Source organism: Symsagittifera roscoffensis, chromosome 2 (assembly GCF_963678635.1).
Source record: "Symsagittifera roscoffensis chromosome 2, txSymRosc1.1, whole genome shotgun sequence".
In the NCBI taxonomy this organism is placed as follows: Eukaryota; Metazoa; Xenacoelomorpha; order Acoela; family Convolutidae; genus Symsagittifera; species Symsagittifera roscoffensis.
The window spans coordinates 64,371,334-64,395,746 of NC_087063.1; the positions used below are offsets into that span (position 1 = coordinate 64,371,334).

General features: G+C 32.2%; 1 protein-coding gene across 12 annotated transcripts in view; it reads right to left on the minus strand.

Moving 5' to 3' along the window:
* The window catches only part of LOC134840076 (hemicentin-1-like), a 299,861-nt gene that overhangs the window by 114,687 nt on the left and 160,761 nt on the right, over positions 1-24,413 (minus strand). For 9 of the 12 annotated variants that reach the window (XR_010162399.1, XM_063855734.1, XM_063855732.1 and 6 more), the window contains 3 exons: positions 15,836-16,024; positions 9,214-9,237; positions 3,358-3,537 (listed from right to left, as the gene is read on the minus strand). Coding sequence is in view for 11 of the 12 variants with exons in the window: in XM_063855734.1 (XP_063711804.1) it covers positions 3,358-3,537; positions 9,214-9,237; positions 15,836-16,024 (393 nt within the window). In the remaining variant the exon portion in view is untranslated. Of the gene's footprint in view, positions 1-3,357; positions 3,538-9,213; positions 9,238-15,835; positions 16,025-20,290; positions 20,315-24,413 lie in introns of all 12 variants that reach the window. The other 3 variants (XM_063855737.1, XM_063855736.1, XM_063855738.1) reach the window with 2 other exon arrangements.

Consider the following 24,413-nt stretch of genomic DNA (forward strand, 5'->3'; position numbering starts at 1 on the left):
ATGTAAAAAAATTCAAAGAAATTATAAACAAATTTTTTTCTAAAATTTCATCAATTTTTTCATGAACATAACCCCATAGAACTTAAAAGGCAGCTGAAATTTTCCGGATTTTACCCTGATACGAGCAGTTTTTTTATAGTTAAAAACCAAATGTGGTATTCAAAAGGGTTCAGCCTAAAAACCCAATATCTGTAGAAAAAAAGTTTGTAGTAACTTTTTAGTGACCAGACTTATTGATTAATTAAGTCAAAAATCACAAAAAACTGCAAAATGGATTGAGAAAAGTGTAATGGAATAATAAATAAATTGAAGCAAATGGTTATATATTGGTGGCCATTGAACGGCAAATTTAGCAAAAACTGTTGCTTTCACAATAAAACTTGCAGGAATAAATTTTACTTTTTCTGCAGCCATATGTTGTTGTAATGTTTATTTCAAACTTCTTGGAATCAAAATGATCAATTTTTTAGACATATCCAGTTAAAAGTTTAATTCGATTAATTTGGTTAATTCAGGCTCTTTCCTTTCAGTGAAATCAGACGGAAATTGGATTTGAGTTTGTTCTCGGCGTTTTCGTTTCACTGACAAGCTATGCCAGATCAAGTTTTATCAATTATCGAATCCTTTTTAAGAATCTTTAAAAGTTTCATGCAACTCTATGAACTCGTTTTCCCGCCATTTTCATGTAGGGAAGAAGGAAAGTATGACGAAAGTGTATCCTCGTCAATGTAAAAGCATCAACAAAAGATCCTAGAAAATCAAGTGAAAAATAGTTGTTAGGCTCTTTCATTCGTGTTTAGCAGACTGAAGCTTTGGAACAATCTGACAGCATTCTTCCTCTTCTTCATCTCCAATCCAGTTTAGAGGGAAAAACTCCACGTGATCACTTGAATAGATTTTGTTTACTTTTGCGAATCAATCAGAAGCGCGAATCAATAAGAAAAAATCAGTTGTTCCATTCGAGCTATTTTTGTTGAGCCAAAATTAATTTTCCTATTAGCTTCAGAAAAAAATTGTTGTTGTTGTTTTCGATAATTTAACAACTTTATTGAAGATTTTTACAACTATTTTCTGAAACAAAATGTCTTGTCGGAAACGTTTTTGCTGATGTTTCTGTTGACCAATTTTGCTATAATAATATATAATTTATATTATCACACGCAAAGCAGCCCATTTTTTTTCTATGACTAATGATATAAAAATCAAACCCAGTGGCAGATCTATAATTTTCTCGAGGGTGATCAAGTATCCAAATTAATTTTCCGAGCTCTCCCAAAGCACTAAAATGACCTTGCACCATAAAAACGCAGGCAAAATTCTCAAAAAAAAACAGGCCAAAAAAGGCGTTTTCAGGTACTTTTTGGACAATTTTGATAAAAAACTGCGTTTTTTGGCCCGAGTTCCTCCTTCAAAATTAGTATACTTATTAGCGCCAAAGACGGTTTTAGAAAAATGGAGGTCTTAAAATAGCAACAAAGGAAGACCTTTTAGGTAGTCAGGGAGTCCATTCCCTGAGGGAGGAGGCTTTCTGCCGTAAATGCGCTACTGCTTAAACTTGGTTAAATCCCTTTATTCTGTTCAAAAAATCGGAATATAATATGAAATTTGAAAAACTCGTCGATAAATTTTTTAGATTTCTTTTCAATGATCATTGTCATAAGAGAGTTATACCCTGACTTTGTATCTACCCTGATTTTGTTTTTGTTCCGACTTTCGAAGAAAACGGAATATTAATGCTTGGTGTGGTTTTCTATTCAGTCAATTTTCGCCGATCCAAATAAAAATTTTCATTAAACATTTTTAAACCCCATTGAAGATATCGACTTCTTGAGTTAGAGTTCAAAAAGATATTTTGCCTCCGATTAATTTTTTGTAAAGTTCTCGGGGTTTGAAAATCGCCAAATTGGCCATGTTCTGCACTAAATTATGTGCGCTTTGAAGAGTTTATTCATAATGCTTAGAGCGTAACGCAAATTATTTATGCGAGGCGAATTATCCCTCGCAATAAAATTGTTCCAAAAAATGAATTGAGGCTAGCTAATCGGTCGTATGAATTTCGTGCGACTCAAAATCTCATACTTTTGATATTGGGTAAATTTATAGATTTTCAATATTTTCTTTTCCCAAAAACTATTCGATATGAAATAAGGGACAGTTGGAACAATCAAGGCTTTGCCCTGATATACGAGCAGTCTTGACAAATGATTTCATAAAAAGGAGTAAAATGATTTGGGTCTTTTCAGAATTTCCCAAGATTTTTCTCCTTCTCAATTGCTATGAAAAAGATTTGCTCTATAGACCGGCATAACCGCTTTATATCAGGTCCAAATGATGACATAAAAATTCTTTTTAAAATGCCACAATTTTTTTTCTAGTCAATTTTAAAAACTGTTTTTGTCAGATCAGCCATTGGCTGAAAATTCACATTTGTTTTCTGAAAAACAGTTGACCATTAAACATTTCGTACCTCAAAACATGGAAGAAGAGAATATTACTGATTGAACTAGCTTTATTCTAATAATAAATCTACCACACTGCTAAACTTCTACTCAAAATTATTGGACAAAATATGAAGCTGTGTGACAGACAAAATAACTTGCCGCGAACTCTCTCAAAGCCTTAAATATCAACAACTTCCATGGCCTTTCAATTCCAGATTCGTCTCTCAGTTTGTTTGTTTTGAAACTGGCAGAAAAACTACCTGAAGACAACAAGATATAGTCTGCAGATTATCAGGAAAAACATTCGAGACGGTTTTGACACACGTCAAAACATTTTTCGTTTGTTGTTCTGCTTTTCAGTTAAATTGGCCATGCGACTTTAAGCAATGAGTGACTTGTTCAAATGTCTACCAAAAAAACACGGTTAGCCTCGCAAAACAACTTAACTAAAAAATGACACAGAAATTTGTCGGTGTTGAAAGTTCGAGTGGTTCGAGCAAATTTTTTTTTAGAAAAATCAGGATTCTTGGAAGCGCTAAAAAGGGAAAGTATTTAGTTGTAGAATTTTTTGAGTCAATATAAATTATATTTGAGCATTTTAAAGCACCCAATAACACAATATGACAAAACTTAACAGTAAAAGTATCGCCCATAGTCTTTTTTCAAGAACTTGAAAACTCATTTTTTGCGCAGGCTTCGAACAAAGTAGAATATTCTACAAAGCATGCTCTTTTCCACAGTTTACGTTTATATGTTATAAATGGATCAGTTAAAAAGCATTCAAATGGACCCTTTCGATAGTGAAGGGACGATTAATTCTTCATAGAGAAGAGTCAAAAACGAGAACAGTATTTGACCATAAAAGGAGAAAGTAAAAGTATAAGAGTATAAGAGTATGTAGGAAGGTGAAACTTACTGATGACCCTGACATTGTAGAATGCGGACCGAGTGGCACCTATATCACTGCTGCCCACACACTGGTACAGTCCCGAGTCCGAGGGTTCCGCATTCTGAACATGTAGATCCGCTATACACGGCTGCACCCTCGAGTCACAGTCCCCGTTGAACTGAATGAACATGTTGTCCACGTCGAACTCTGCAGGGGCGAAAATGAAGAAAACAGTTTTAAAAGATTTAATGAAAAACTACTTTAAAAGCCATAAAACGCACGCAGGAGCGCGAGCATTTGTTTGAATTTGCATGTGAATAAAGAACTACTGACGATCTTAGCTGAGATTTCACGATCTATCGTTTAAAAACAACATTCAAAATTAATGCATCAAATAATGGAAACTTATAAAAAGTTATCCTCAATTTTATGTTTTTTTTTTGCTCAGCATGTTTATGCACTTGAACCTTGAAAAAAATATTGATGGCTGTTCCATACGTAAAACAGACTAGATTGTGTCTAAGTGCTTTTCGTAAAGTTTTTCAAGCAACGCTCTTAAGAAAGCTTTTTGTCTTGGGCCAATGATTCTTTCTAAGTAACAAAACTGCAATGGTTGCATTTTTTGTCTTCAAAATATATTTGGTCCTCAAAAATAGAAAAAATAAAGAACTAAATTGTAGGTTCATTTAACATTAAGTGCTGCAAATTACCACTCACAAAAAAACTGAAGCCCTGCAGCCAAAAGGACAAACATCAGAAGCACAGCATTATTGCAACAAAACTATCATCAATAGCTTATTTAAACGAATGTTCACTACGCAAACATTTCAAAACAAACTTCTAATGTTATAAATTTTAACAGTTTATTGTAAACAAGGTTTTTAACAGTTCAAAAGAATACGCATTTTGAACAGAACTGGAAATAATAACTTCAACTCAAAATCAAAGATAGCACAGAATATTCAGACTAAATTGATTCAATAGAGGAAAAACAAAAATTTTCCTCTAAATAAAAAAATATATATATTTTTTTCTATATCGAAAAAAAAAATTTTTACTTTTAATTTTCAAACTTTTGTTATCTAGATCGCTGCTAATTTTTTCTAGTACGCGCAATTGAATTGGGTTATTCAAAACACGATTTAAAATTACAATTTAAAATTTTAGAAAACGGACCTTAATTCATAGTTCGTTTCAACTCCACTGTAATTTTTCTAGAAACAATTAAAAAAATAGAAATAGTTGACAAAGTTACAACTTTTCAAAAATTTTTGTGAAGCGTTGAGAGAGGATTAATTAGGATAATAATCTGAAAAAAGGAAATGATAGTAGAAAATTTCCGCAGAATTAGATAGGAAGTACAAAAAAATTACTACGATGAGTAAATAAGGCTGAAAACGGAAAAATCAAAATTGGATTATTGGGTTAATCAGAAATCAGACTTAATATAAAATACTTCGAGAACTTTCTTTGAAATCTGAATCGAGACCAATAAGGCTTGAACCCTAAAAATTGTCCTTGAAGTGCCTAAATTTGACCGGAAAAACTATGCTATAGTTCCCTCCCGTCATTTTTGACGTGATCGGAACAATTTATTGAGAAAAGAACACAATATATAAAGTGGCAAAGAACTATGGCGTAGTCTGCTTTTCTTGAGAATATGAGACACCTCCAGAAAACTCGCGGGCAGTCAAGTCTCATATAAGTCAAAGCAACTGTAATTCTAAATTTAACACAAATCGAACGAAAATGGTAATTTAGCAAAAAAATCAATTTTATGACGATCTCTTCAACTTTTATGTTAGAAGTTGGTTAATATATATAATTCATATCTGGTTTGTAAATTTTTTGGTTGCGTGCTCTGAAAAAAAATATTTTCATGCTTGCAAATTTTTTCTGATTGATGTTATGGACAAAAAAAATTTCTACGATTTGTATTTTTGTTGCAGTGATGACTTTCAACGCAACAATTTGGGCTAAACAATAATGGAAAAAACTATATAATTTAAGGCTTCTTCGCGCAATTTTAGACACCTCAAGAGTTTGTATACAGGGTTCAGCGAGATATCGATTAAAACCAATCCTGTGAAGTTTGAATTTTAAAAACTTTAAAAAAACATTTCGAGAAAATTTTTTATCGAGAGAAAATATTTTGTTGTCGAGAAAATTCTGTCTGCAATGATTTCTACTCAAACTAAAATTCAGCCAGATAAATGGGATAAAAATTGATTGATTCTCAGAAATGATTAACTTCAGCTGCTAGAGTTCAAAGTTGCACAGTTTATATAAAATTAAAGCATGTTAAATTTGCGGAATTATTGATTCGCCCTAAAAAAATATTAGCAAAAACAATGTGAAGATTCTCTTTACGCAAAAACAATTTACGCAGAAAGCAATTTGATCTAGTTTTTTTTTTGCAAAAAATCGAAAGAATTTTCATTCAATTTTGTGGAACAAATCTTCCGTAACTGTGCAGCAACTCTTTTTCGTGAGTTTTCCGATAAATCAACCGGGTTGACCTCCATACACCGAAAACAATTATCATACAATTCCATACATCAAGTGTATGGAAAAATTTTTCATATAACTTTCATGCAATTGTGAAAAATGGTTTACAAGATATAAACTAAGTACTGGGACTGTTTGATTCTAATAAAACAGTCTGATGATGAAAAAAACAGATATTTTTTTTAAAATTCTTAGCTTGTAATTCCCATACATGGAAATTGTATGACTAGCATGTTTTTGAAGGCGACAAAAAAAATTCAAATTTGCTACAAAGTAATTTCGAAATTGCGCCAAAATTTTTTTTGGTTTTTTCAATCGCAAATCGAAATTTATTGTCAATCAAACATTTTCCAAAAACGAAATTTTGTGCATAAAAAATTTTTTTTTGCGTGCATAAGGTATTCTTGGATACACTAATTTTGGAGTTTTTTCTTTTTCGCTTAATTATTTTTTTCAAAAACGCTGAAAAAATCCCAGTTGTTTTGTATGACATGTTTACTTATGCCTTGATCTATAACTGATAATTTAAAAACTCAAATTTTAAAAAGATTTATCATTGAAAAGTTTTTCCAAAATTTAAAAGTTTGTTAATTTCATTATATCATATGTAAAAAAGAGCTCTAAAACAATTCAGGTCGTTTTCTATGCATTGTAAATTCAAGACCGTCCAACTTTGGCGCTTTGAGTAAACCAAGGTCTTTGTCACTCGCGTGCGGTTACAAAAACAATCCAAAATTTTTCGGAAATTAAATTTAAAATTTTTTTTTTCGATATATGGAAAAATACTTTGTTTAAAAAATCGCTTCTCATAGATTTTTCATTCAATTTTTTGAACGTTTAGAAATGTACTGAATAGTATGGAAAAAAATTTTTTCATTTAAGAAATTGTATGATAACAGAGAAAAAGAGTTATGGCCGTGGAATTTGTTTTCATTGCAAACTAGCGGACCACAAGCACAAAATGGGTTCGAATAACGTATAATATGGAAACGTTTTCAATCGTGATTTTGATTGCAAATAAATCGAAACTAGTTGCTCAGTAACTCAGTGATGATACAATTTTTTTTTAAATATTTTTCTCAGACTAAGTTTGAATGAATAATAATGTTTTAATGAATAATTTTTTCTACCGCAATTTATTGATTGCTCAAGCAATTCAGTCTTGTTGTTGCATGTTATAACCTAGTTCAGTCCGCAAACCAAATTAAACTGGATAAGTGAAACGTCACCTTTTTGAAAGAAAAAGGATTTTTTTTTTGAAAATTTTTCAAAATTTGACTGGAGTTTTGTTAATGTTTTGAATCATGATAGTTTGAAGTATCTTGTTTCTTTTTAATTTTTCTTAGTTTTTTCGTTTTCTTTGATTGTTCCGACAAAATTTGAAAATGTTGAAAGACTTATCTCTGAATTCCAGAGAGAACTACACACACTGAACTGCGCGTTTATCCAGTGCACAGTTTGGCCTCGTAATGGTGGTTGGATGATTTAAATCTTAAATTTTTGCCGTCGGATCACTTTGTGCTACTTGCACACTAGCCGACTTTCCTTATTTTCCTTTTCTGCTTGATTTTTTCTTTCAACAATATTTAATATTTGTTGTTTATACTTTGCGCTTGAGGTATCGCCGAAAAAAGCAACGTTTTGTGTTTCGCTTAGGCCTTCAGGTCCACATGTTATTTTCTAATTCAGCTCTGTTAACAGTTTTTATTTGACCTTTTTCAATGGTTGTAATTTTGGCCGAAACGTTGTTACCAAACTGTTTGTTAAAACTAACATAAAAGTTGTTAGGTTCCGAAAGAAAACGATCTTAAACTATTAAGCTGAGATCAGTTGTTTGCGAGGAAAGGAGCAAGATACAAGCTCCTCGCCCTCTGGCAATGAGCACATTAATAGTTTTGTATTACCATTTTTTTTATCAGAGTCTGTCTCATAAAAAAGCATTCAATTTTTGAAGTGTTGCCACTAATGACTATTTTGTCGGCGTTTTTTTGTGCTGCTTTTTGATGCGAAGTGATATGAACAAGACATCCGCTCTATTGCTGATGAGTCTGCAATTCATCTGGTGTCAATAAAATATAATCCGAGGCTTCGGTTACTTGCGTGTGAAGTTCGGAATCACGGTGGTTTGTCTACGAATACCTGCCTATACTTCACACTCCCCCTCAGGGATTTAACCCTCTCACCAATCAAAGAAACCCTTTTTTCGCTTTTATTTTATCACAACCATTTTAGGCGACCAACTAACCCTAAAATTTGTCTAAGGCGCCTTGGGTGCTTATATATACTTATTTTGAAGGGGAGCGCGCGCCGAGAAAACACAATTTTTTCCTGTGGCGCATAATTGGCCTGCGGCGGAAAATTTTTAGCCAAAATAGGGTCTTTATAGAGTTCTATGTAAGCTCGAAAAATTAATTTACAAAACTTTAGAAAATAATTTGAAAATCTGCCCCCCACCCTCGAGAAAATTTGTCGTGAGTCTTTGAGTCTTAGGTTCTGAACTATGGATGATCATCAATTATAAGTAAAACAGGCAATAAAGTAAAACAGTTTTTTTTTCCAGCAGGTTAAATGAGTACGCATTGACTATTTATCTAAATTGAGTCACATTTGGGTATTGGGTCAAAGAGTGCAATTAAACATGTCACCATAACTTGTGAGTTTAGGAGACAGGACGACATTGAAGTTATTAGATCGAGAGGAGGAAAACAATCGAAGGATGATGAAATTGGTCCGAAACAGTGCAAAAGACAGAATGGTTTTTTTAAATCCCACAAAAAGTAATTATACTATATTTTAAGCCAAATGGAAATAATTTTTGAAAATAGAAAAATTATTGCTCGTGAAATGTTTGTATTTTTTTCATGAAAGTTAATGCAGCTTTAAAAAAGGTAGCTCATAGTTATGATCTAATACCTTTCTATTGATTGCACTGGTTCGCACTATTTCAGATCCTTGGAACTTTGATCAAACAGTTTCGCATGAAAATCATCATGAAATAAAATGACACTCAAACTGGTATAATTGCAGACAAACACTCCAGAGGCTCATTTATTGGAAATATTTCCAAAAAATAGTGGGCAAATAAGACGACAGTCACAAAGAAGACATCATTCAGAATTACGAATTATTTATTAGTGATATTCAATAAAAGGCATTTAATTCACAATAAAACATTTCGAAACTTTTTGTGTATTCATCTTAAAAAATAATAGTGGTAGACGGCCTATTGTCGACCTTGCATTCTATATTTTTTGAACTGAAACTCGTCCCTCGACTAAATTTGCCGTCGTCTTATTTCACCACCAGCACCTGTATCAGGTATAAAACGTGTTGGGGAAGAAAACAACAACGGATGTAGAAAAGGTGTATACTAACGGTGTTTGTTTATGATGTCTGGCGCTGAAATAATCAAAGTTTATCAATTTTTTTTTCCAATTTCTGGTTATACAAAACAGAATGAACTTCAAATTCAACACTTTATTATACCAATTTATAACGTAAACAAAAATAGAACTGAGCACTCGATTTTTTTTCTTCGATAGTTGTTGGGGAAACAATATCAACTAAAATTGAAAAAAAAAAGACTTTTGAAGAACTTTAAAACAATGAATTTTGATCAATGTTCCCATTTTGAAAGCGGAAAGCAACAAAAATCTAGCGATGCTCGAGTTTTTTTTTCAAACAACATTAAGGCTTCAATCAAACGCTTTTGACAGAGTTATCTAGACATTAAATTGAAACCAATAAACGCTCTGAGCTTGAACTTTAAAGAAAATTTCGCTTCCATTTTTTGTGCATTAATGGGAAGTCAAAAACTCGCATATTTGAACTAATTGGTGCGCGCAGATAAATGCGCGCAATTTTGCATTTAAGGGGTGCAGGGGGCGCAACCTATCCAGCTCACAAATCAAAACTGAAACGTGTCTAATAATTTGATGCTAAAAAAATAATCATTTGGAATTTTACAATGCGGGCGGGTAGAAAAAGAAATTTAGATCATTCATTTTTTTTCGAACCTATACTAACTATGCAAAACCAATTCAAAATCATTAAATTGAGTTTAGAAAACTAAATCTTCGCCTAGTTCCCAATAGCTGATCTCATTAAAAAAATTTGTTTAACACTGTAAAAATTAACAATGCCAAGACAATAATAAAGATAAGTAAAAAAAACAGCAATGTCAAGACTTTCTTAAAATATCTGTTTTTAGACTACAACTTCAGATAATACCAAGAGTAATTAAAAAGCAAATACTTTTTTATATCTTGTCTCAGTTGTTGATGGTATAAAAGTAGTTCAAAAGTCAGTCAAATTGGCTCTCTTTTGATAAAAGATCAAATTGGCAAAAACAAACGAAAACAAGAATAGCCGGTTACTGTGCAAGTAGCACAAAAGTTTCCGACCTTAGTCTAAAAAGAAACAAAAAAGGTTTTCTGTTCAAATTAGTGTCGTTATTTTCTGCGTGATGTGATAAAAGGATCTGACCGAAAAACTCTAACAAGGGTAACTATCGACAGTCATAATAAAATAAGGAAAAATTGTAATAAATTTACTAAGAAAACAAACAAAAAAAAACAAAAAAAGTAAAAAAAAAATTGTCAACTTTTTTTGCTGACATTTCTGAAATTTTGAAATTTTTAATTTCATTATAGCGGTACGCAAAACCCCAAAAACAACATTACTTGGAGAAAACTAAGTTGTCATGGCCTAAATTAAACAAAAATAAGCTATTGTAAGCCTTCTCGCTCCAATTTAGACTAAAAATCCAATGTTTCAAACCTGTTTTTTTTTCAATACTGGGACAATTTTTTCGAAAATTTTTAACCTCGTTCGAATATGAAAGAGCTTTAGTATGATATATCACTCGACCCATTTGTGGTACCTGATAATGCGTGGAAAACAAAACGAAAAAGAAACAAGACTGCTCGTATCAGAGCGAAGCCTTAAATGTTCCTTCTGCCATTTAAGTTCTATGAAGAGGCGTTCATTAAAAAAAATTATTAATTTTCAAAAAAAAATTAAAATGAGATACTTTCCCAGTGATATTTTAAAAATCAATCCCCCACGCGCTATGTTGAAAGCAAAAAGTGTACTTGCCTATACTGAAGTTTTTAATAGTCTAAATAGCATACCTCAATCAAAGTTGAGCAATTTCTCAGGACAACAAAACCTTTCGAATGGTATAAAAAAATCCCGTCAAAAATGGCTAGTTAAAAATTGAAACTTGTCTGAAGAAAAACCCACCCCTAGCACAAATATTCCGTTTTTTTTCGTTACGAAAGCCGGAACAAAAAGCAATTGTTACCATTTTATAATGAAAATTTCCAGCACACTGAATATCAAGTAGAAAGTGATTGATTTTGCATGTATTAAACCCATTTGTTGATAAACGAATAGCGTCAAATCAATTTGTATTAATTTCTGAGCCGGGGAAATTTCCGCCGACACTGCGCGTTAATAGGAGATTGGAGATTTGCGCAAATAAGTGGTCCCAATTTGGCTATTTTCAAACAATCGGTAATTTTTGTTAAAACGTCGCAGGTCAAAGCTGAGCGAAGTGCAGCAATATATTTTAGACTGAACAGTAAATTGCCGTCGAACATTGTTAGTTAAAAACTCGGAGTAATAGCCGTATTATTTTGCATAAGCGATAGTTTTATTCAGGGTAATTACTAAAATCGCAAGACTGCACTGTTAAATATACTGCCTGAAAAACCGCCATTTAACCTAAAGGTCCAATTTTAGGTAATTTTGTTAGAAAAAATTATCACTAGAGTAACTTTTGTCCGGAGACAAAAAAATCGGTCATACGTATTCCGTCACTTCCTTTGAAAATTGGAACCATACGCGTTAATACGATGAAAACCAGAGCTGAAAAAACTTCCATAAGTTCAACTGAACATGCCAATTCAACGAATTTTCATTTCTAACTTCATTGAAGTTTGGTTACTTTAAAATAGTCTTTCGCGAGTCTTTTGTTAGTCTTTTCTTCGCTCTTTCGTCAACACATTCATAAAAGCTTCCGATTTAATTGGTCTGCAGAATCGAATTGGGTTAAAAATTTTCCGGTCTGGGTCAGCACATATAACTGTGAGGGATTGTTTGCTTACTTTTTAAATCTTATGAAACATATGCTGTCGGTTAATTTACCCAGCAATCTAATGTCATCGAAAGTTGTCAATCCAAATCATCTGGGAAAAGAGAATATACAAATGATTCCGATAGGGAGTTAATAGCGGGAAGGGTTTGAGCCGTCCTTTATTCCTAAACCATCGCTCCAAAAAATTGACACCTTTCTAATTTTAAACTCCTGATCTAATCATTATTCCAGAGACTATTGAGAATGACTTCTGCAATAGGGTGTTAATATTTAGCATAAAAAATAGCAGCTCATCTATAGTAAGTAACCATCAACCTTATCTAATCGAACCAGTCAGTATAGGTCTTTCTCGAGTTAGTGCTGATGAATATATCTCAAAGATGGTAATTGATCATCATTTAATTAAACACCAAACCGATGATTGACTAAGCTACGTCTATAATTTCTTATATTCTTTTGCCGCAATTTGACCCTTTTGCTCTTTTATAGGTTATCATACTCTTTTGTCGCTATTTGTTTCGAACTTGCAAAGCTGTAAAAGTCTTTTGACATTTCTGCTAAGCATTTAATGGGTCAATTAGCCGTTTAATTTTTTCTTGGTAGCATCTATGATTTTCAAATAAATGTTTTTCACTTTTTTTTTATTTGAATTCTTCATATAAAACTTACTTTCAATCATTTTTTATCTATGCAATTTTTTTGCAGAGGGTGATCTTTGGTTTAAGCTACTTTCAATAAAAAAAATTACACCAAAATTTTTAGTGCATGTAGAAAAGATTGAATATGGAGCTCAAATTAGAAAAAAGACAGAGGATACGAAATAATTAAGATAACTAAGATTTTCGAAACATAAATTGGCACACTTTTGGATTGAATTTTTCGAGAATTCTCAAAATCTAATTCTATCGGTTTATGTGTACTGCTCATCGCATAAGTTTAATAAATATTAGCATAACAAACTAGTAAGAATGCAGCACCCATTTTTCCTTCAAGGCCAACTAATGAAAACTGTCACTTGAAAATTGATATACTCCGTGGTGAAAAAAAAACAGAAAAAAACTCGAAATAAACAACGGATTAAATACTTGTTAAAAAAATTACGCGCAGACCTAATTGCCGAGCAGAAAAAAAAGGTTCTAGATGATTTCAACAATTTTTTTAAACGGGAAAACGGGAGCAAGAATGAACATAACCCAAATAAGACAAACGATTTTTCATAACAATTAACGAATGTTTACTCCACTGAGCTCCCATTTAGTGAGAGAGTTGCATGTGAGAACTATAAAGTGTTTCCGCTATACAAGGCTGCTCGTATATCAAGGCGAAGCCTTGTTTGTTCCCCCACTACCCCTTAATCGATATCGAACAGATTTTTGGGAACAGAAAATGCTAAAAAACTATAAATTTTGGACAGTATCAAAGATCAAGTGAGAAATTTCGATTCATACGAAACTAATATGACCGATTAGCTAGCCTCAATTCAATTTGAAAGGAGTTTGTTATGCTGGATCAGTCGCCACGCATAAATAATTAGCAAAAGGATTTCAGGGTTTTTGATAAAATCTTACATTGATAAGTGCAGATAAATTAGTCCAAAGAATGGTCAAATTAGCAATTTTCAAACTCTCATAACTTTGTAAAAAATGATTGGAGGTAAAATATCTTTTTAAATTTGATTCCCGAGATTCGATATCTTCAATAGGGTTTAATACTTTTTTGTTAAAAACTATTATTTCGATTTTCGAAATTTGACTGAATAAAAAAGACCACACCGGACATAAATATTGCGTTTTTATTGAAAGTCGGATTAATAATCATATCGTTTAACTTTTCTTTTCGAAACCCTTTATTTGCGCTTTTTGAAATTGCTTAATATCGATGCATTTTTTTTCTTCCATTCTTTGTAATTGTACGAATTATATTGAGATACAGCAAATTTTCCTGGAAAAAGTTATTCACATAACAGCTACTTTTAAAATTGCGCTTGTTTTAGTTTTTTGCCCGTAAAACTCTAGTTTTTTTACGAATGTTTTTAATACTTTAGTTCACACCACGTTTGCGTGAATAGTTGCACATATGAATTGTAAGACATCGAAAAAAATGGTTTTTTATGACTTTAATTGACCACTTTACGGCACTTATTCTTCAGATTTTTCAAAAAAAAATTGACGGTATGTTTGTGCTAGGGTTTTTTCACCAAGCATGTTTCGACTTCTTAATTAGCAATTGTGATTAAGTCATTTTTTAATCTGAAAAATATCTACGCGTTAAGCTCAAAACTAAAAATTTTGTTCAATCTTTTTTCAAAAACGTGGTTTCGAAATTGCCAAATGGCAAGTAAAAGCAATTTTTTGTTCTTTTAAAGTGAGATTTTTGTTCTAACATCGCGTAAACCGCAAATAAATCCGGCTCAGAGGTTGATTCTAACTGAATCGAGGCATGCTGTTTGATTTTATTAATGAGTGAGAGGATAAATTTTGTCCTTGAAGTAGTATGTGCGAGGAGAGTCAATCTTACTTAATCAAATATGAATAAATCGGAAAGAATATTAACATTTACCTTCTTTCAAATTTTTATCAAATCTCTTAGTTTATTTTTTCTTAATCAGTATTTGACATGATAGATATCGAAATGCTGCCAAAAGTATCAAGTTTCTGCTTTGCTACAATCATCATTCAAACTAAAAAAAAGGCAAATGTAAAAAAAATAGATTCAATAGATTACAATATAAATATGTCATCTACGCCTACTTGAATTTTGTGTAATTAAAATCTCTTAGGTCAAGAACAATTTTTTCAGTTAAATTTTTCAAGTTTCCTTTTATTGCCGAGTTTTTCATATTTTGAGACTCAGCGTTTTGTTTTGTAGAACTGATTAGATGACCGGCAGTCATCAAAACTTTGGTAGGACAATATTAATACAAAATAAGTTCACCCAAATTGCTCGATGCTTTTTTTTTGCAGGACGTTGTGTACAAATCAGCGCAACGGGCAAAAAGATTCTTGCATTTAAAGAGTACGCTGCGAGTGAGTTGTAGCCTTTTGGGTTGTTCGCTTCAGCTACCCAAACAAAATCAACAGGCCTTAAGCTCTTGGTCAGGTTTAGGGAGCCTTGTGTTCCGCGTGCTAAACGAGAGACCTACTTCTTCAGCCAGCATGAGATTAGCGTAGAACTCAGTGCTTTTTTATATTATCAAACATTCGTTAGCTAAGAACGCGACATGGCAATATTTTCATGTTTTAGGACAGTGCGGTTTCATTAATTTAGTTTACCAATTTATTTTAAATTTAGGACTTAAAAAACTATTTAATTTAATAGACTTTTCGTTTGACCAGTTACGGCATTGAACGTCTGTAAAAAAATTTCATTCTATAGTATTGTAAAAAAAATAACAGTGGTATTACACCACCATCCCAATTAAAACCTGTTCTTTTTTTGCGCTCAGAGACGTCTGAAAAAGGCAGAATTTGTCTAATGACGATAGCCCAGACTGGGTTCTTTCAAGTGGTCATTTATATAATTTATATTGATCAATGTGAACTTATGCTGGAAATAATATATTATGATTATTATGATTATTATTATTATTATTATTATTATTATGATTATTATGATTATTATTATTATTATTATTATGATTATTATTATTATGATGATTATTTCTATTATTATTATGATTATTGTTATTATAAAATCTCTTTTTTTTCAGAAATAGGCAATCTTCCTAAAAAGTGAATGCGGATCAAGGCAGTTTTCTCCTCTGGTCTCGAACACAAGCTTTCGGAGGCAGAATGTTAAGATTGTTCTGGTAAAGAGCTACGAGGTAATTAGAAGTATTTACCATGCAGCTCAAATCTATTTTCTAATTTGATTGGAGGATGCAGATGCTATACTCACTGTTGTTCATGCCTGGCGAGGCGGAGATGAGGGGGAAGGAGTCCTTCTGCCACTGGATCTCCATCACACTGCTCCTCTGGAACCCACTGTATCTGCAGGTCAGGTTCAACTTCTCCCCCACTGCCACCAGCACGTCCTGCAGTTCCGCTGTCTTGTCCTTCGAGGGCGAGATCTGCTGCGAGTTCGTGCCTAGAGAAACGTACATATATCAATAATAATTTTAATTTCAAACCAGAAATTTATACCACCAAACAATGTATTAAATTGCACGTTTACTATTTAGTTCGTCTTGGGAGAACACCACAAAGGAATCAGCATTGAACTAAACGAAATTATATTTCATTAGCCCAAAAGAAAGCAAGCCAGATATCAAAATCAACTATTTACACAACCGACAATCTATCATCAGATTGATTGATTGATGATAAATTGATAGGATGTGATGTAAAATTAAATTATTTTATTTATCGGAATATTTTTTCAGTTTTCAGGTTTTACTTGAAATCAAAAATCGACATCGAATTTTGAAAAATAAAGAACAAGTCAGTCTTTTTATACGTTAACAATTTCTTGTTTTCAATGGTCATAGATCTGCGTTGATCAATAAACCCTTCTATAAAAGCGGATCTCAAATATATCTCCGAGCTCGCGGAATATTCGAAGCGAAAGGGTAATTTCAAAGAAAAGTTCACTCGTGTTGATATATGCATGCATTTGAAAAAAGAAATAGAAATGAAACCATTATATCATTTCCGATATTTTTTCTAGAAAAAACTTAAAAGACTAAGTGGCCAGCTATTATATATGAAAATCACTTGAACTTCATATGTCACTCATAAAAGTTTTTATTTTCGCTGCAAATTTTCACTCGAAGTTGCCATTTAGAAGCGTTTCACGTGCAAAGTAGCATCACGTCAGAGCATAAAACTAATTCTAGTAATATTTTTTTGTAACTATTGCATTTTGAAGTTCTTAAAAACCTCTATTCATGAACCTATTACCAGCTATCATGTACTTATAGGAAGTCCAGGATCCTGGTTTTTCAAATCGGATCCTTTATCTTCCGAAGAAACACCGGTGTCAATTTTTAGACACTAAACAGTAAGCTTGTTGTAAATATTTCAGGAGTACCTGCTCATAGCACCGTTGACTCTATAAGCCGAAAACTAATCTCAGGGCTTCAAATGCGAATTAAATTGACATGAAGTTAAGGTTTGGCCGCAAAAATTGAAGTTTCAGAATAAATTACGTATTTTATTTAGTGCATACGTGCAATAAATAATAGGAAAGGCAAAATTTCCCCACATTTTTATGCTATCTTTTTTTTCGCTTGGTTGGACTTTTGATCAAAATAATTATCAGCGGTATTTGAAACAACATGCAGGAAGCTCTTGTTTACGTATCACAATTTGTTTGGATCCGGACGTCTAATTGGGTTTGCATTTGCCAACTTGGGTTTTAGTTGGCCAAGTGTCAAACGCCCGCTATTCACACATGGGAACAGTTACTGCTATGAAATCACAAGCGGGGATCAAAGCAATCTTGAAAAGGGGGAATTTGTCCCTATGGAAAATAATCCAAGTTACGGAAGCTGAAGTTACACGAATGAGTGCTCTAACCTGTTCGCTTGAACTTAACATCATAAATAATAATCAAAAGCTCAGTGGCTGGACTAACTATCCAGAGTTTTGGTTTCATCATCATAAACAATTCAAAATAAAGCCAGATTTTCTAGACAGATAAGAAGAAGACAATTTTTTTTCTGCCATGAACTTGAAAATGAACAAAACGTGATCATTTAGCTCTTCAAAAAATATATTAAGAAAAAGTTAACTTAGGAACTTAGTAATAATTCCCAGAGAATCACTCCCTGATGGCTGCAAAATGTCTTTCAACCGGACCAACACTTAGCTTGTTTCGATCGCTGCAACTAATTTACTCTATGTTTTATTTGTCTTCGATTGGGTAGTACTTTTTCCACAGTAAAAGACTGAGAAAGATATTTTCGACCAAGTTCAGCTGAGAAAACATTTTAAACGATTAAGATAGATATGTCTGATCAAAAAATATACTACAAGTGAGTTCGACCGAAGAAAATTTCACCGACGTAAAACAGTTTTTTGGCCTGTTTTTTTTTTCAAATTTTTGTCTGCGGAGCAGAAATTTCAGCCAAAACAGGGTCTTTTTAGTGCTTTGGGAGAGCTCAGAAAATCAATTTGGTCGAACTAAAAAAATGGTCGACAAATTTTTAGATTTTTGTTTTGAAAATCCGATCCCCCCCTTGAGAAAATCCTAGATCCGCCCCTGTATATATTGAAAACCTATATCAAAATTATATGACATGTCAAATCGTCAAAACTCAGTTTGTTGAATGTATAAAGGTTTTTTTTTGCTGAAAAATGGTCCTTTTTTGACTTGATTGACTGCATCCTTTCAAACTTTGAGGCAATGCCGTTCCTATGAAACGTGTTTCATTGTCTTTCAACGATGGCTACTTTAATGCTTAAATACATTAGACAAAAATTTTGTCACGTGAAGTAGAAAAAATCTAAATTAGCTCGTAGAATGAGATGCATATTGTTCCGACTTTCGAAGAAAACGGAATATTTTTGCTTGATGTGATTTTTTTTATTCAGTCAATTTTCTGTAATCCTTGGAATCAAATTAAAAAAAAAATGTTTTTCCTTGATATCGTTCAAAAGTTATATTTTTTCATTATTTTCCCAAAAACTATTTGATATGGATTAAGGGGCAGTCGAAATTTTCAGGCTTTTGACCTGATATACGAGTAGTCTTGATCTCTAACTAATCTAGAATGAAATACTTATTCTCAGATGTCAATTAAATAAACTTTCCTTCATTTCTGGTAAACTGACTCTTCCACACGTTGATCCTTCACCCAAATTTGTTTTAAATACAATCTTTTGTAGGCCGACCATATTCACGGGGAAACAAAATTATGGTAATTGAACCAACTACCAAATGACGCTCGGCCTCTGCCCTAAATCGAAATCTGGAAAAAATCTTCAATTTGAACTGCCTTACCTATTACTGCGGTAGAGGGTAATTGTTCCGACCAGTGAAAATGGGGAGGAATTTCGTAATCGGGTGTTTTAGTTTTTTTTTATTTTTTGTTTTCCACGGAAAATCAGGTACCACAAGAAATGATCGGACTGGGTTGAGTGATATATCATATTAAAGTCCTTTCGATGGTGATTTGATCCACATTAGACAATTTTCAATAGTTATGCCCAATTTAAGACCTAAAAGTTAATTTTAAAAAGATAAAACTAGTTTTTGGGGTTTTTTAGTTTCATTTTGATAAGCCAAAACTTCGAAAAAAAAAAATTTTAAGTTTTTTTAGTTTTTCTCTTCATTTTTTTACAAAACTTCTTGTGCAATTTGCCTGTATTACTATGACTGTCTAATATGATTACATTATGTTTTTACGTCTGATCATTTTATCATACCAAGCAGAAAAAACTATACTAATTATGAAAAAAAAAATTCTAAACCGTAGTTTTCTAAAGACTATGGTCGGAAAGACTATTATTGCACAGTAATCGGCTATTCTTGTTTAAATCTAAAAAGATTGCTCATAAACAGCATCGAGACTGCTCATATCAGGATTGAGCATTGATTGTTCGTACTCTCTTTTTATGAGTGTTATGCGCTTTTTGGCAAAAAATGTTACACCATTACTCAAAAAAAATCCATTATGAAGCCAAAATGTGCATTTTGTGAATTGTGAGCGGATTCCGCAACAAGGACGCTCTCTTTGTACTTATTTTAATCTTTCATTTTCTTTGATCGTTCTGACAAAGTTTTAACATGTTTAAAGATTTGTCTCTGGAATCCAGGAACATACAGACACAAAATTGTGCGCCTATCCAGTGCACAGTTTGGCCTCGTAATGTCGATAAAAAAAATTTTTCAACCTTTTCATTTTTTTCAATCTTTCCTTAACAACTACGTCAAGTTCAAAAACAAACCGAATAATAAGGCAGAGCTTATATGGAAAGTCGGAACAATATCTTTTTGGCCATTGTTTGTCCATGACAGCAGTATTCATTATTCGTCAAAGGAATCACTATTTAATGTTAATAGTTTTCGCAAAATTGAAGATGGAAACATTCCGCTGTTTTTAAAAACTATTGAAGCCATTGAGTCATCCGTAAGCATAGTTTAGAGTAGACTTCTCATGCAGCAGATAATTATCGAGCAAACTTTTTTTTGCAAAACCCCCTCTAGATGCAAAACCCCCTCTAGAGATGATTTGCTTTTTGTCATGCAAAGTTAATTGATGAAATAAATTTAAAGAATATATGAGAAAATGAGGAAATGAGACCCACTGGTCTTCATAATTTCAAATACAAAAAACATAGATAGCCAAGACACCAAAACAGTTAAACATACTGACACACAAACAGTCAAACACACGAAGCATGAAAATACCTGAAGAGTCGTCCGAGTCTTTACCTAAAAAATGACAGTTTCAATAATAAATTTACATTAACATTTTGTTAGAATAAACTAAGATCTCTTTAACTGTTTCCCCCAGATGAATACCAGTAAAAAAATGCACCCCTTAGAAGAGCTAATTTAACAGTTTAAGCTCAAGCAATTAATAGCTTAGTAACGGAAAACTTGCCCTTCTGATAAGCGCGGGGATGGGGAAGAAACACTTGTTAAAAAGATCCAAACATTTATTTTTAGAAGGAGTGGTAGTTAAAAAGATCCGACATTGGTTTCAGGGTGAACATAAACAACACATGTAATTCATTTGGAAAATTAAAATCAGCTAAAGGCAGCTCGCTTAGAAATCGTTAAATATAACAGTTGAACTCAGTGAACCTGTTCTTCTTAAATGGCTGATTTTCAAATGATCTTATATAGTGCTTTTACGACTAGCGTGTTATCATTTATGGTGCGCCTATGATAAGCATGCCATCATATATGGCTCTTTGATGTGGAATCAAAGCAGACAAAGGTTTTAAGTCTCATTTTTACAGCAGGAGGAATGAATATTTCATCGACCCTGTTATTATCATTTCAAATATCCGGCTATCCGTAATCATATGCAGAAATGATCATGAAATATCCGGTTTTATTCATGCATCCTATCCGAAATCCGGCAAAATTAGACAGTGTTTTTCGTTTTTTTATCGGTTTTGAAACAGATGTTCAGCTTAGAAGAATCAAAATTGGAACTTTTTGGTATTAGTAAAACGGTTTAAAATTTACTGTAGACGTTTTGACTGCATAAGTATTTCAAACTCATAGATTTTCTCTGCATGTACACTTTGCTGCTTATAAATTACAATTGAAATACCCAAAAACAATGAATTCAATGCACTGCAGAAATTCAAAGTAAAATTGAAACTCAACTTCAACCCATGCATTGCTCTGATATGAAAAGCTGTAACTGGGTCATGGGTCAAATTTTGTTCCGACCGTTGAAAATGGAGAAGAATTTGTGTTTGGAAGTAAACTTTTTAAATTTTTTTTGTTGCTTCATTTTTTTTTCCAAGCAGAATCAGGAATCACAAATAATCATCGGACTGGTTTGAGTGATATATCGTATTAAAGCTCTTTCAGTCATGAATTGAACGACATTAAATTTATTCGCAAAATTTTCTCAGTGTTGGGACTAACTGGTTTGAAATTTTTAATTTTTGTCCATTTTTGAGCGAGTGAAGAAATCGAGTAACGTTCGTTATATTTGAAATTTAGCAATTTGGGCTAAAAAAGTTTGAATTTACTAAAAAAAAACTAATTTTGGAAGCTCCATTTAGAGATTGTCTGGCGAAAGCAAATTTAATTTAAAAAATCCATTTTCTGTATATTTATTTTTAAAAAACAATTGGAATCGTATATGCCTAATTTACTAAAATTATACGCGTTTTCATAGTTCTATCATCACACGACATACAAAAAAGACAGTGTTTATTCCATGGCAACAAGTTGAGATTCACGTTTCAAACAATCGCACTTGATTGATAAAACTAATTGGAAAGATCAGATAAAAAAATTTTTTTTTTCAGAATGAGAGAAAAGTATACAAAACACCCATGGGTTTTTTGGCTTTTTTGAAAATGATGTTTTTGAAAAAAATTATGGTTTTTCTGAAATTTAGATGATTGATTGAAAAAAAAAAAAAATTCCCGCTTTTCACAAACGATTTTTTCTCTGTAAAAAACTGCCTCCACTGATATCCTGTATTGATTTGTTTGAAGAAAAAAAGTGGTGGACATTTTTTCAAAATAAGTGAACGCGTTTCTATGAATCGCAGAATAAAAGTTTTGAAATTCTATTTTTGTACATCATCTGTCGGTTACTATGACAGAGTTTGCTTCACTGAAACAAATTCGATTAGCATGAGAACGGTGATACCAATTGCGCTTCAGTTTGTCTCAAAGATCTTTATGACAGCAAAATCAAGCAATAAATAATATATCATGCGTCCAATAATTCTGTATTTTAACATAGCAACAACATAGCAACAAATTCTCGTAAGCTTTCGTACTTAGTGCATATGAAACACGCAATTCAGTTTTTATATAAAAACTGAATAAATGCAATTTTTCTGCAAATATTTTATTATCTATGGCTACCAGTAAAATAGTTGATTGACTATGAAAATTTTTCAAGGCTTTAGAATTTGAAATAAAGGTAATCAAAAATGATGTTCTCAATACAATAACACCATAAACAGGGTGGTACATGTTTTTGGGGGAAAATTATATAGTAAGCATTCGTAATTATAGCATTTTGAGAAAAGCAAAGTTTTTCTTGTGGTTGAAATTTCAAAATTGATCCAAACAGTTTATATCATTTTTTGCTGTACACTTTTTATATGATAAAACAAATCATTTTCAGAAACAAATGTGCAAACTTACAAAACTTATAAAATTAGAATCTTTTGTCTGAAAATTAATGTAATCAAGATGCTACAAATACCTAAAAACAGTATGTAGGGTTTCAAACTAGGTATTCAGGTTTGGTTTTTTCATTCAGCATTAACAACAATTCGTGTTTTATAAGATACCAGACATTTCTGCTAGTAAGAAATTACTTAAATTTTACTTAATTTGAATTTATTCCCTAAATTTGCTTAAACTGCAATCAGCAAAATAAACAATGTCAATCGTAAAGAAATCGATTGAGTTTGTCCTGTTACTGCTTGAGACTTTACTCTAAGTTATAATCGCTTGATGCCTTTTTGTGAAAACACTGAGACACGCAGTGTCGAGATATGAACAAACTTCGAGATGCAATGTATAAGCTGTTGCTTATCTGACATTTAGCACAAGCAAAAAATATGAGCAAAACACACGCATTTGAAAAACTTTTCACGCTAAAACTCTGTTATTGTTTGATTGATTAATCCGGGGGAAAAATGCACTAGTGTTGGATTTTTATATTTAAAAAATTAAAATTTGAATACTTTATCGGTATTTAAACATTGCCCTATTGTTTCAAATATTGTACTAGTTTTTCAATTATCGCACTAGTTTTTTCAAATATTGCACTAGTTTTTCAAATACTGCATTAGTGTTTCAAAAATTACACTAGTTTTTTCAACATGGCACAAAAACATACTGACACGTGTTTTTTATTTGTCAAAACGCATTGGGCATAAATGAAGAAGTAGGATTCAGAATCAGAAAGTCCCAAAAACTAAAAATAACAAAATGTGACCAAAGAAATACCGTAGCTAGCACAAATTATTGTTTACTAGTATGATATTTAAAAAAAAACTAATATTCAATACAGAAAAATACTAACCGTGATTTGGGTCTTTTTATTTGTGTCTTTAAGCATGAATTGAAAATTACAAAAACAATTCAATTATTTCTTTTTCTCAAGTGTTCTCAGTTTTTCTGACACTTTTTTCAGAACGACAGCAGTTCTGAGCATAGTTTAGGAAAGTAATTGCGTTTCTTACAACGTACTGAAAAACTGCATTTCTAAGGCGAACTTACTGGGCTCTGAAAATTAATACGAGTGAATTATGCAACTAACCAGTACCATTTAGAAGTCGCATAAAAGGGAACACCTAATTGATTCTAGAATGATACGTTTTGCATCATATAAATTATGAAGATAGCGTGAATTGCAAAAATTTGGTACTGGAAGCTTTTCGAAATTCCGGATGGATAGCTACTATGCAGAAAAACGACACTTGTTTAAAAACAAATTGTATTTTATAAAGAGTATGGTCGGAACAGTTTTTGCTACTTGCTCAATAACCGACTGTCCTTGTTTGTTTTGGGAAACTCCGATTCAAAATTTGCTCCCAAATTTGAAAAAAATTCTTTGATTTGCTATTACGCGAAAACCGATAATTAAAAAAAATGAAAAACAGGAACACTATTAATTTATTTTGTAGTGATTCAAACAAATGGTATGACATAGTTTTAAATTTTGTAGTTAATTTTGTCTCATCAATTTTAAGCTGCACGCCAAACACAAATAATTTAAAAATTAATTAGCCGCTTTTCAAGAAATTGTGTGAAATGATTTTTTTCGCCAAACTTACAGTGAAAAAATAGTGTTAAAACTTTTTATTTGAGTT